Consider the following 12,353-nt stretch of genomic DNA (forward strand, 5'->3'; position numbering starts at 1 on the left):
ATAATGGATAGGAAAGTTTGGTGTGGGGTATTGTCGAGAATAGATAGAATTCTATAATGGAACCTTTTAAGAAAGAACTTACAGATATCAATACGCAAAGAAGCCATTGCAACTGAGGAAACCATTAAGCTTATGTACACACACTGACATATGTTAATAAATTCCAATTAATTTCAAACAACTGGTGTGGTCTGTGGAAGAGTGACTGAGGAGGGAACAGTTAATGGTGGCAGCGGAATGGGAGGGCTAGGTTGCTGGTCTGTGGGGCCTAAAGAATAAAGGCGAGACAGGAGCGGTAGCAGTAGACCTAAACCCTCACACATGTCATCAGCACAGGGGGGATTGAAGTAGGTTCTGAGTGCTAGTGGTGGGCATAGTCTTGTCAAGTAGCCTGTGGGTGGCACAGGTGAAGGCAAGAACTCACAGTGGACCCTTATGGTTTGGTCTACAACTCCCCTCATTCCTAGCTAGCATAGCCAATGGTTAGAGATGATGAGAGTGGTAGGCCAAAACATCTGGAGGGGCTCAAGTGGCCCAGCCCTGACCTAAAACAATAATTTCCCAAACTTCCTTCTTCTGGGGGAACCTTTTCCACATCACCTTGTGTAGTGATAAACCCCAAGACATGTCTGCCACATTAATGTGGCTCTGTACATTATAGAGGATTCTAAAGAGCCCATATTCGGTCCATATGGGGTGTTGGCCAAGCCTGCTGTGTCTCATCATCACCCTCCATGAACCAAGCAAGAGTGCCCCCTAGAACACAGCCACAGCTACACTCTCCTCTGGTTGCACACTATGTTGGAAAGATCAATAGTAGTGGGCCAAGTATGTCTTTTAAGAAAGCTATTGTGACTCTTATCACAATAGTATCAAAGTCAAAACAAAACATTGGAACAAACCTTTTGAAAGAAGTTGCAGTAGTCTCTTTTCAGAACATATATAGCTACTTCTCTCAGACCCTCTAGTCCATACATGTCTGCAATGCTCAGTACACAACTGAAGTAAAAGCAATAATGAAAGTTACACACAAAACACTCATATTAGAGCTATTGTCAACCCTTAATAGGATCATTCAGGGTAATCGCATTACATCCACACAAGTGTAATTCCACTTTTTGCATTCTAAATTGTTCACACTTTTTTTCTGAGTCAGTTAAAGTGACATTTTTAGAGGCATCACGTATTCCAATAAACATTTAAAATAAATCCAGTATGTTTTGCAATGCCCTTATATTAACTTCAAATTGTTAATTCGTGCTACATATTTTCCATTCTTCCCATATAGCTTCCTTCATCACTGCCGCCCCATCAACTCAGCTCCTAAGATAATGTGTCCTACACAACCCACCACACTTCTCCCCACCCTCAAATATAATTATAGTGCAATGATAATTAATTCTGGCACCTTTAACATTTCATTTATAGATTTTGTGATGCACCTTCCATTTGAATGTAGATGGATGAGAAGCAGAACAGGCCACGGTACGCAATTAAAAATAACATAACTTGACACCTACCCAGCATCTGCTTTCTTTGGGATATCCAAAATTGCTCCATAGATAAAATGCAGAATGACAGTCATTTCTACATGGTTTATACTGCAAAACAGAAAGAAAAATCATTACAGACACCAGCAGCTGAAGAATAAAATAGACTGTCCACATTTTATAAATCCTAAGTGGTTCACCAAAATTGAACAGCTATCCTCTCATACTGTGAAACAAAACCACATCAAGGTGAAGTAATACCACTAATGCAATCTAAAATTACACAAGGGTTGCCTTCCCCAACCACTAAAAATGTCAAATAAAATGGTAATTCTCACAAGATCAGCCTTTTGAAAGCTTCAGTGATCTAGCTTTCAGGTACAACCCTGGAGTCTCTTACTTGATAACTACGCAGCTGAGTTTGACAAGACTACATAAAAAGCTGCACATTCCAGACTGTGTAATCCAAGGGTCAAGCTGTCTTTATGGAGTTCTAAATCGCTAGAATTGGGGGTGGGGAGGGGGCTTTGTACTCATTTCCAAGAAGTTTAGAAGGAATCTTCAGCAGATTAAAATGCCTTTTTTAACAGATGAAAACTGTAGGCACCTCCAGAAGAGCTCTTGGGCAGATGCAGACACAACAGGCTGATACAGCTATCACATCAAACCTTGGTTTAGCACTACTAAAAGCCATCAAGGATTCTTTCTCCTCCCCTCCCCTGGTATGTAGCCATTGTGTCTCTTCTTTCCTGGTTTGAGGCAAACCATAGTTTGCAGTTTCTTCTAAATCAGCAAACTATTGTTCGTGTTTGCCTTGAAAATGAAGATTGGAAACCATGGTTTGATCCTGGTTTCCAGGGCAAGTTACATGTAAGCGACAGCTTGCTAATTGAAATGAAAGAGCGAATTATGGTTTGCCTCAAACCAGGAAAGGAGAGAGGGAGTTGCCACACAGATAGGAGCAGGGAGGAAGTTGAAGACTCCCTCTTGTCGCATCAAACCATGGTTTGGCATTACTTCTGAGCCAGCCACTGTGGGTTCCCCTCCCCCTTTTCTGAACAGCCCCTTAAACCACAGTTGTTTTTAAAAAGCAGCTTGCGGTATGGCATGGAAGAGAGAGAAAATAATTCATGGGGTCATCACGGAGCTCCTAAGCATTTAATTCAAGCCCTGGTGTTTCTTCCACTTAACATTTCTCCAAAATCATATCTACATATGGGAACTAAACTGCCTGTGACTATTCACAAACGAATCTGAGATCATAGTGGAAAACAAACTCAGTGTGCAATTCTCACCCCCCACCCTTCCAAAAGACAAATTCCGCGTTAGGTGTGATTAGGGGGTGGGGGACGCAAGTGTCAAAATGCCATTAAAGTATCTCGTACAGCCACATTGCAGTACTGTGTATTGTTCTGGTGGATGCCATCTCAAAAAGGATATTGTAGAGCTGGAAGGGCAAGCCCTCTTACTAGGGCTTCTTGTCTGGAGGCAGTAAACCCTCCGAGGGCATGAACTACAAGAACCGTCTGCCTGGCCAGATTTCGAGACAGACCATGAGACTTGTCCAACTAGCCAGCAAGGTGAGCCAGAGCTTTTTATCCACCTGCTTCTCTCTGTGCCTGTTGCGTAATGATCCCAGCCAAAGACCTGTAAACACCTCATCTTCATCAAGCTTCCCTCCTTCCACCTCACCTCTCTCCAGTCAAAATCAGAATGCCTCTCCTTAAACCATCTTCTGCTCCAGTCACAACTCGTTTCTTTCATTAGGATACTGCACTGGCCCAGCAGTATCAGAATGAAGCTGCCAGCCCTTATATTGGAGGTGCTCAGTGCCCTGCCTCTGTTGCCCCCTCACTTTGTTGTTTTCATCCACTACCGCCTCTGTGCCTTATGCTAAAGCCTCTCCGTATGACTGGCACAGACTCATGTTCTATCAAGTCACCTTCCCTTTGCTCTTTCAATCTCTTCCTCAAGTCCCATTTATTTTATTCAGCCAATCCTTTCCCAGTCCACCTTAGCCTCTAATGCTCATTTATCAAGTCCTGTCCTCTCCCTTTGCCTTGTCAAGCTAACCTTGACTTTAACCATGCTAGGCAGGGATTCTCCATAAACACACACACTAAGTACAGGGCTGGCCTCAAGGGTACACATAGTTGGGCACCAACAGAGGGCCCACACTGCAGCAGGGCCCCACTGACAAGGGCCCCCTAAAGCTGCTCTTCCTCTTTGCCATTGCTACCTGCTTGTCCATCTGCCTCTCGCTCTAGCCCAAACCATAGCGGTGGTGAAAAGGAGGAGCAGGTGCCACTGCCTACTTGCTCACTGGCTCTCTGCCTGACAAGCATGCAAGTAGTAGCAATGATGAGAAAGAGGATGAGGAGGAATAGCAGCTGTGACAATGGTGGTACGAAAGTAGATTCACTGAGAGAAGGAGCAGCCACTGAGGGTGTCTTGCCCAACCCTGGTTGAAGAATTTGTCAACATTGATGTCAACCATCCTTAAGCCTAACTAAGTTTGCCTTAAGCCAGAATTTGAAACTTGTAAACCTGTTGCTTAGCAAGGGCTACTGTGCAATGTCAATCGTGCTGGCGCATGGACACTGCTGGATCCTTCCCTGTGGTTTGAAAAGGGGTCTAGATCCTGATTTCAGGCAAACACCCATGAGCCTTTAACCATAGCTTACATCAGTTGCTGACAAGCTGCTTGGTCACCATTAAGGCTGTGGAATTTGCTCCGCAGGGAGAAGCAGCGGGAAGACAGGTTGCCCTCCTTTTTGTTAACCATGGTGAATAGGCAAAGCAGTGTTATATTTTTCACCAGCCCAATATGTCATGCTAAAAGCAAAGACCAATAAAAGGAATAATAAATGCAAACTTAATTAACCGTACACCAATGCGGAGTGCTTCCATTTTCACTTCTCTAGTCAAATTGAATTCACAGAGATTTTCCATAGCCCAAAATCAGAACTCTGACTCAAATATATTGCACCAGATACTGTGTCAGGACAGATTAATTTGAATTGCTTTGTATGCAGCTTGGTTGCTCTGTGTTTCCACTGATTTTAAATTGCCTACCTTTGCTCCCATATGACTTGCAAACAACTCTGCTTACCCTTGAAGAGTGATGTGCTCTTGAGAGCTTTCAGCCCAGCTCCCATTCAGCATAGCAGCAAAGTAACTAGATCTGGCACATAAAATGGCCCTGGGTGAGAGTGGGAGAAATAATAAAAAAGGAGTAAACATTTTTCTACTAGATACAAATATTTATTTTAGGAAAGCTGTTAGAAAAAGGTTGAAATCCTTTGCCTTTTACATACTAATGTATGTCTGCTCACTGCATACTTATTCCTCCCAATATGTCTGGCAATTTAATCCAATTTGTCACAGAATGGGGAAAACTGCTACCATCTTGAAATGCCTCCAGTTAACAGCTAATCCACAATTCGTTTTCATTATCCACAACATTGGTGGGGGGGGAGGAATTATCGGATTCCTAGGCACCTGGGATTTCTTTCACTTTGAACATACAGCAATGCTATCATTCCCGTTACAGATCTTTCATCTTCCTGCTAAACAAGGAAATACTCTTTTGAGGGCATATCTGCAGTTTTATAGTAATTCAGCTAGTAATATGCTACAATCTTACTGCAGACTTTCCAGTATGGTTTATTCTGGTAAAAGAATGCCTTTTAAAGACAAAGAGTTTCTGAGATGGGCTATATAGCTGTATTTTCTCCCCCACCCCACTCAGCTTTCCTCTGAAAACAAAAGCATTTTCAAGCTCAAAACACAACGGAAATCCGGCAGTTTTCACCTAGCGTCAGATTTGCTCTTCTCTAACCCAAGATCAAGGATGACGAATCTTGCTCAGTACTAAATGGTCATATAATGTGTGAACAGCTATTAGGGCTTGCATCCTAAAGCAGCCTTCACTCAAAACTGGACAACTATCTGTTGGGTATGCTTTAAGGTGGATTCCTGCATTGAGCAGGGGGTTGGTCTCGATGGCTTTATAGGCCCCTTCCAACTCTACTATTCTATGATTCTATGAGAGCAAAGTCCAAAAACGTGTTTGATGTAACATTAATGCTGAAGGCACCTAACCAGCTTCATTTGACTTCCCAAGAGCTATTTAAACACTTTCCTTTCATCCCTAACAACGCAATTCTTTCCTTAGTTTAGGAAACTGCCATCAATTATCTCACATTATTTCTCTGGGTTTTATAAATGTAGCATCTAGCACTCAACATTCTGATACAATGTTCTTTCTTTGCTTTGGCTTTTTCCTCCCTATTCCTGCAACGAGCTGCTGTATGTCTTAGGTGTTTCAGGTAAGAATAACGAGAATCTCTGTAGATAGATTTGCACATTTGGAATATTTCTTCTATTGTTTTCTGTTCTCTTATCAATTAGAGAAAGTATATTTTCATTTTCATGCTATGAAAGAAGACCTAGGAACTGAGCAGCATTTCAGAATGTAGCCCATAGCAGGCAGCTCAGAAGGGACTGACCAACACTCAAGAGCAGATTTTGAGAGCAAGTGGTGGGCCGTAGGAAGGGAAGGGGAATCATCCCTCCTTGTACTTCTGTCAGTAAAAAACTTCACTTGATTTCTCCCAACTTTCTTCCCCTTTAAAAGCAGAGAGCTTTCATCTCTATCATAGATCAGTGGGATGTGTGTTATGCAAGAGGCCACATGCAGCCAGCAAGATTTGAATAGGATTTAAATTTCACATGGCACTTCTTACACACAGCAGTAGATACAGGCAACACATTAACACCCCTCCACCACACACACACTCCATCATCCACAAATGTGATAACTAGGTCACTTTATGGAGGGAGATAAAATATTCCCCTCAGCTTCAACCAGATGCAACATAGATAAGAGACTAGTACAAATGAATATTTGAGAGTTTATCAATATTTCCAAGTTTTGTTCCTTCAGCAAAAACCCGAAAAACTGTTCCTTTAAAGAATCCTATTGTCTCTCAAAATACCTGTGCACTTTAAATGGTTTCCCATCAATCCAAATATTAATATCAGAAAACCAAGACTTCTTGTAGATCATCAACAGATCTTTTCCTAAGTTAGATGCAGTTTCTATTTCAGAATCAACTAGAGAAAGACAAAAGAATTTTTTTTATTATTGCAGAAGTTGTATATTTATACATCACTTTTGTATTTAAGAGGGCCATAATTCAGTGACAGGGAACACGCTGTCCATAAGTATGATATCAGATTCAATCCTTGCTAACGTCAATGATCTGATTCAGTATAAACATAGATTCAGTTGCCTATAAATATTGTGTGTGTGTGTTCTGTGTCTTGCAACCAATAAAGGCAAGGCCATTATATTTTAGTTCCTATGAAATGAAGAGTTCTAATTTATGATAGCTGGAACGCATCAACATCAGCATTTCATTGATTGGGTCCTTACATACAGCTTTCCAGCATCAATGGGGCGATTCCTACAATTCAGAGATGCAAAAGCATCATATGAAACACCTAGTAACCAATACAGCTGGAGAGAGCCATGTGGCATACAATGGTACATTACAGATTCCCACTTCCCTCCCAGTCCCCTTTTGCTGGTGTATTGTGTCTTTTAGACAGTGAACATGTGTTTGTTATTGTCTTTGTAAATATTATGAAAGTCTCTCCGGGGGCCTTTGCAGCTGAAGATCAGGGTAAAAATACTTCACATCTATAATAATAAAAGGTGATGTCTCTGTCTGTCTACGCTATAGCGCAAAGACTGTGAAACCTAGATACCTAAAATTTGGCATGCATACTAAGGGTCCCCCTCGGGGCATACCTTGGAGTTATTGTTTTTAATTGCATTAAGTTTAATTAATTTAAATGCATCTATGTAGCTGACACCTGCAGTAACACCTTCAGGCACTAGGGACAGACTTCCCTAACCAGCACAGTTTAGCAGCCAATACAGTTTGAAGCCAGGGAAGATTAGCGGGCCAAGAGACAGAATTATACACCTGCCTCCTCCCCATGCTGTGGGGCAGCTGCCCCTCAAAGGAATGGAGTGGACAGACTCCTCCCTTAGGGGTTTTTAGGGGTACACCATGGCAGGAATCACATTTAGGGGTGCCAGTGGGCATGGCTCACTCAGACAGGGAAGGCACAATGTGCTGAACTCTGACAGCTGTGTAAGTTTGCTGGAAGGCTTCGCTGTATCAAACTACAGGCTATTTCATCCCATGCAAAGCCTGGCCTGTTTGCTAGTTAATACAACAATTTCCCTAACTCTTACAGGACACGTATTTCTGCCACTCATGCAACGCACTACAGTGGGAAGTCAAGAACTGAAGCAGAATGCATCACTTCTCGACACATAGAGCAGCTCTACTCTTACTCAATAGGCAGGTGTAAGGATTGATGCCTCTCTCTATCCCTACAGTACTGTCTGACTGAGGCAAGGCTCATTTACTCAGCAGCCGAGCTCCCGTCAAGAATTATTAATCGTGACATTGCTTGTGGAGTAACTGCAAACCTCATTTGAGACGGTTAACAAACCCACACTGGCATTTAGGTAACAAAGGAAAATCGAAACACCACTGTTTTAACCTCACCTGACACAGTTACATTGCCTTTAGCATCAACAGCTTCTTCAGGAATTTCATTTGCAATAAAAGCAGCAGTAGCAGTTTCTGTTTCTACAGCTCCGTTTGAGGAATACTGATAGCCAGGTGGCCTTTCATGATTTTCCAGGCACTGTGCGGCTGATATTTGGCCATTCTGTAGATGGCTGACTTGAAGACTTTCATCTTCCTTTGTTAATCTAGGCTTTGATAGTTTCTTCTTGAGAACCTCTTGCTCAGCCTCTTTTATGTTTCTGTCAGATGAATAGACAACCCTAGGAAGAAAGAGTCAGGCTGCAATTTCATACACAGTTACTTGGGAGTAAGTCCTATTAACCTCTGAGGGCCTTATTTGATGTATACCTCATCTTTCTACCAGGAAATGGTGCTCAAAGTGGCTAACAACAGAAGAAGCCAAAATTTTAAATAAAAACCTAAAACAATAGATTAATCGCACAAGAATAAAGGAATAAAATCAGCATCTAACCCAACAGACCAGCTTATATGCCAAAGGCTGTAAAGAAAAAATCTTAGGGAGCAGGACAACTGAGAGGGGATCAACTTGCCTCCCTCAGTAGGGGGTACCAAAGTCTGGGAGCAGTCACTGAGAAGGCCCTCTCTCAAGTCCCCATCAAGCATGCCTCTGATGGTGGCAGGACCAAGAGAAGGTCCTCCTCTGAATATCTTAAAACCTGGGCAGGCTCATAAGGGAGAATGCAGTTTTGCCGGCAGCCTTGTCCCAAATCATACAGGGCTGTATAAGTCATAACCATAAACAGACTGGTAGCCAGTAAAGCTGTTGTAAGGGGATTCACATGCTCCTTGTAACTGGTCCTAGTCAGCAGTCTGGCCATAGCCATAATCACCAAGCAAGCCTTTCTAGGAAATAGTTTTCTGGACATTTTCCCAAAGAATACATCTAAGGAAAGATAATATACATGAGATACAGATCCAAGGGAAGAAACATAAAACAAGATACGATCAGAAGATGCAAACACAGAATGATCAACACTCAGGATCACTTCTTGGACTACTTGCAAAAATGATAATTTACTGGTGCCAGTGAGAAAGATAGTTTTATCAGTTAGAAATAGTGTACAACCTTCTATGTTCAATAAAGTCAGAGAGAATACTTTTAAAATTAAATCCAAAACAATATTTCCTCTCAGTAGCTAAATAACTCTGGTTACTTTCTTGAGGAAAACATCCAGAAAGTTAATTCCTAGAAACACTTGCTTGATGATAGGCATGAATTTATGGAGTGTTAAAAGGGTATGCATTCCCCTTTAAGGCACAACACTCTTGTCTAAATCTGTTCTAAAATGACCTCCAGACAGACATTCTAAACTGTGTGCTGCAATCAGATGAAACTTGTCTGTGTTTATTAGTCAATTCATAATAATTTCAGAAAACTACAAGATAGACTTTGGGTTGAAATGCCTGCCTGGAAGCTATAACACTCTGTTATCAGACAGTCATCTAAATTACGGATGCAAAATTCTTCTTCCCTTTAGGGGAGTATGCTGACTGGACTGCTAAAATCTTGATAATCTTTTGTGGGGTTGACAGACTCTCAAACACCACAATAAACAAGGATTGACTTTGGCTTACATGGTAAAGGAGAAAGTCAGCCATTTTCATATATAAAAAACAGTTCTCAACTTCGTCACATTAGTTTGAACAAAATTGGGAAGCATGCTAACGTCTGAACAGGTCCTTCAGGCTTTGTGGTTAGCGAAACTGTGGTTCTCTGGGGTTAACACTAACCACAAGCAGTTCTGTTGCACAAACACTTTAAGCCACAGTTAGAGCCGCTAACCCTGCTGCAGACAGTCCGCCTATGGTTAGTGAGTGAGCAGAGTTTAGCAAAATGCATCGCTTTAAACACCTTAAACCCTGCTGCTTAACCAAAAGCCTTAACCAGCAGGGCTTAAGGTGTCTTCTGAACAGGCCCACAGACAGCAGTTTGGGGAAGGGCAGGCAGCTCTAGGGTTATGGGGAAGGGGGAAATAAGTTTCTCAAACTGCACTCCAAAACCTTTTCCCCACCTGTGTTCAAGATTTCTCCCCCTCCCCCATATCCTGAATACTTTGGGGTGAAGGAGAGAGGAAGAGCGCACCTTAGCTCCTCTGCATGTTTGATCTGGGAAGACAGGGAGAGGTTTGGAGAAGCAGGGCCGACCCCGCTTTTTGCTCTACCCATGGACATTGTGTATGTAGCTATTTCAAATACATACAACCATTTGCTAAAATCAAAGCATAGAATATCCCACTTGAATGGGGCCTTGAAATAAGATGTTCTACAGAATATTTCCAAGGAAATAACAATCGAAGCAGAAATCCTACACCGTCACCTGAAAACTCAAGGAACGTACAGATTTAGGAATGGTTCTCTGACATAGCGCCTAGAGCAGAACATGTCCAGGTTGCCCAAGTCAATGTGCATTCAAAGACAAAACAAATGGTGCCACTGAATATCAGTTACCGGGGAACAACACTGGAAGAGGGCTACTGCCTTAATGTCTTGTCTGTGGGCATCACAGATGCATCTGGTTGGCCACTACAGGAAGCAAGAAGCTGGGCTAAATCTTCTGATCCAGCACAGCTCCTCTTATGGATCTTCTAATATATCCAAGATAGCTGATCCTTGAATTTCTTGAGTACACAAGTGAAAGAGGTATTCTGCATGTCTCTGTTGTGGATCAAAGGGAGAAATGAAGCTATTCAAGTCATGAGCTTTCTCTCAGGCCTCTCTCTTTTTGGTTTAGCCATTACAATGGACATACAGCACAGTAACAGAATATAATTTCATGTACACCCCCAGGGAATTCTTAGGGATGAAGGAGCAGTATAGACATTTGTAAAATAATGACAACAAAAATAGCATAAAGCATATACATTAAAGCTATGATTTCCACAGTGGTGAACAAGCTGATCATTATCAGTCATGTTGCTAGAGAGGGGACGTTAGAGTGTCTATATAAAAAGGACAGAGGAAGAGCAGAAATACAGGACCAAAAAAAGAAATGAAGAAAGCTGTCTACTCATGTTCCAACTGTAGGCTGCATTTGCATGCAACTCGGAGCTTTTATTTCTTCTAGAGAGTTCTTTGCATATTTCAATTTATCATAATTGACTTCATTAATATTTGATATTTATGCAGCTCTCTACTTGGCCCCCCAAATGCTACAACATTCCCTGCTGTACTGACCTAGCCACAGGAGGCAGCACTAGATATCATCACAACTGAAGAACATCAAAAGCAACATACGGTGCTGTTGTGGGAACGACCCCATGCCAGCTACACTCTTAGAGAAGACCAATTCCTGACAACACCGACGGATGCAGGAAACCTGCAGAAGACCTACCACTTTTTTTAAAATTGGGTATACTTGCTGTTTTAATAAGGAGTCAGCCTAAAATATAGATTTAAAAAGGGACATTTTCTCAAGTTTTTCTGAGCGTGAAATGGCTACTTTCCAAAATGAGCCTCTTGTTAATAATAGGCAGTATTACAGCTACCAGTGCAGCAAGGGTCAAGTGACACAATGGACCAATAGGGTTCCACTTGATTCTCTAAGCTGCCAACCCTTTCCTGGCTTCTTGGAACTTTTCTAGACGAGGCTTTTATTATGTACACTCCATGGTAGTTTATGGATACTCTAGTATCTCTCCTGTGCTTTCCAACCCCATTCCTGGATATTTTTAGGGCAGGGAAAATGCAGTTTGTTTGGATTTACAAAACACAGTGCAACTCTCCACCAGTGTAGTTTCGTCAGGGTGGATAAAAATCAATGCTTTTTTAAAAAAATATATATTTAAATTGATTTTTTTTATTTAAATTGGATTTTTTTTTAGTAAAATGCTTTTGAGGAAAATCTATCTAAAGATAGTTTTCTATTTAAGATACATTATAGTCCAAAGGTTATTCATCATGAAATAAGGATTAGTTTTTAATTATGTAGCATGAGGCTGTTTAAATTTTTTGGTAAATGAATTCCAGTAATCCATTCACAATGTCATGCTGTTCCAGAGGTTTCTGTAAGATTATTTTTCTCCTTCCAATGATGTACAGCAGAAAAGTTGTCCAAATATGAATGATTAACCTATTAAACTGGAGATAGATAATTATTAAATTATTGTGAGGTGAACTATCTATGATGCGTTTCTAATAGTATAACCAAATTAGTAATATATATATATATATATATATATATATATATATATATATATGTAAAACTAATCTGAAAAGTTGCTATCCTAAA

The 12,353-nt window shown here is 41.3% G+C and overlaps 1 protein-coding gene across 1 annotated transcript in view; it reads right to left on the bottom strand.

Annotated features, from left to right (window-relative positions):
- Positions 1-12,353, bottom strand: part of BTBD8 (BTB domain containing 8) — a 40,716-nt gene that overhangs the window by 20,032 nt on the left and 8,331 nt on the right. The window contains exons 3-7 of the mRNA XM_063136417.1: positions 8,081-8,364; positions 6,491-6,608; positions 4,603-4,692; positions 1,521-1,601; positions 903-999 (exon numbers count right to left, since the gene is read on the bottom strand). Coding sequence (XP_062992487.1) covers positions 903-999; positions 1,521-1,601; positions 4,603-4,692; positions 6,491-6,608; positions 8,081-8,364 — 670 coding nt within the window. The remainder of the gene's footprint in view (positions 1-902; positions 1,000-1,520; positions 1,602-4,602; positions 4,693-6,490; positions 6,609-8,080; positions 8,365-12,353) is intronic.

The sequence above is a fragment of the Elgaria multicarinata genome, chromosome 1, assembly GCF_023053635.1.
Source record: "Elgaria multicarinata webbii isolate HBS135686 ecotype San Diego chromosome 1, rElgMul1.1.pri, whole genome shotgun sequence".
NCBI classification, from domain to species: domain Eukaryota; kingdom Metazoa; phylum Chordata; class Lepidosauria; order Squamata; family Anguidae; genus Elgaria; species Elgaria multicarinata.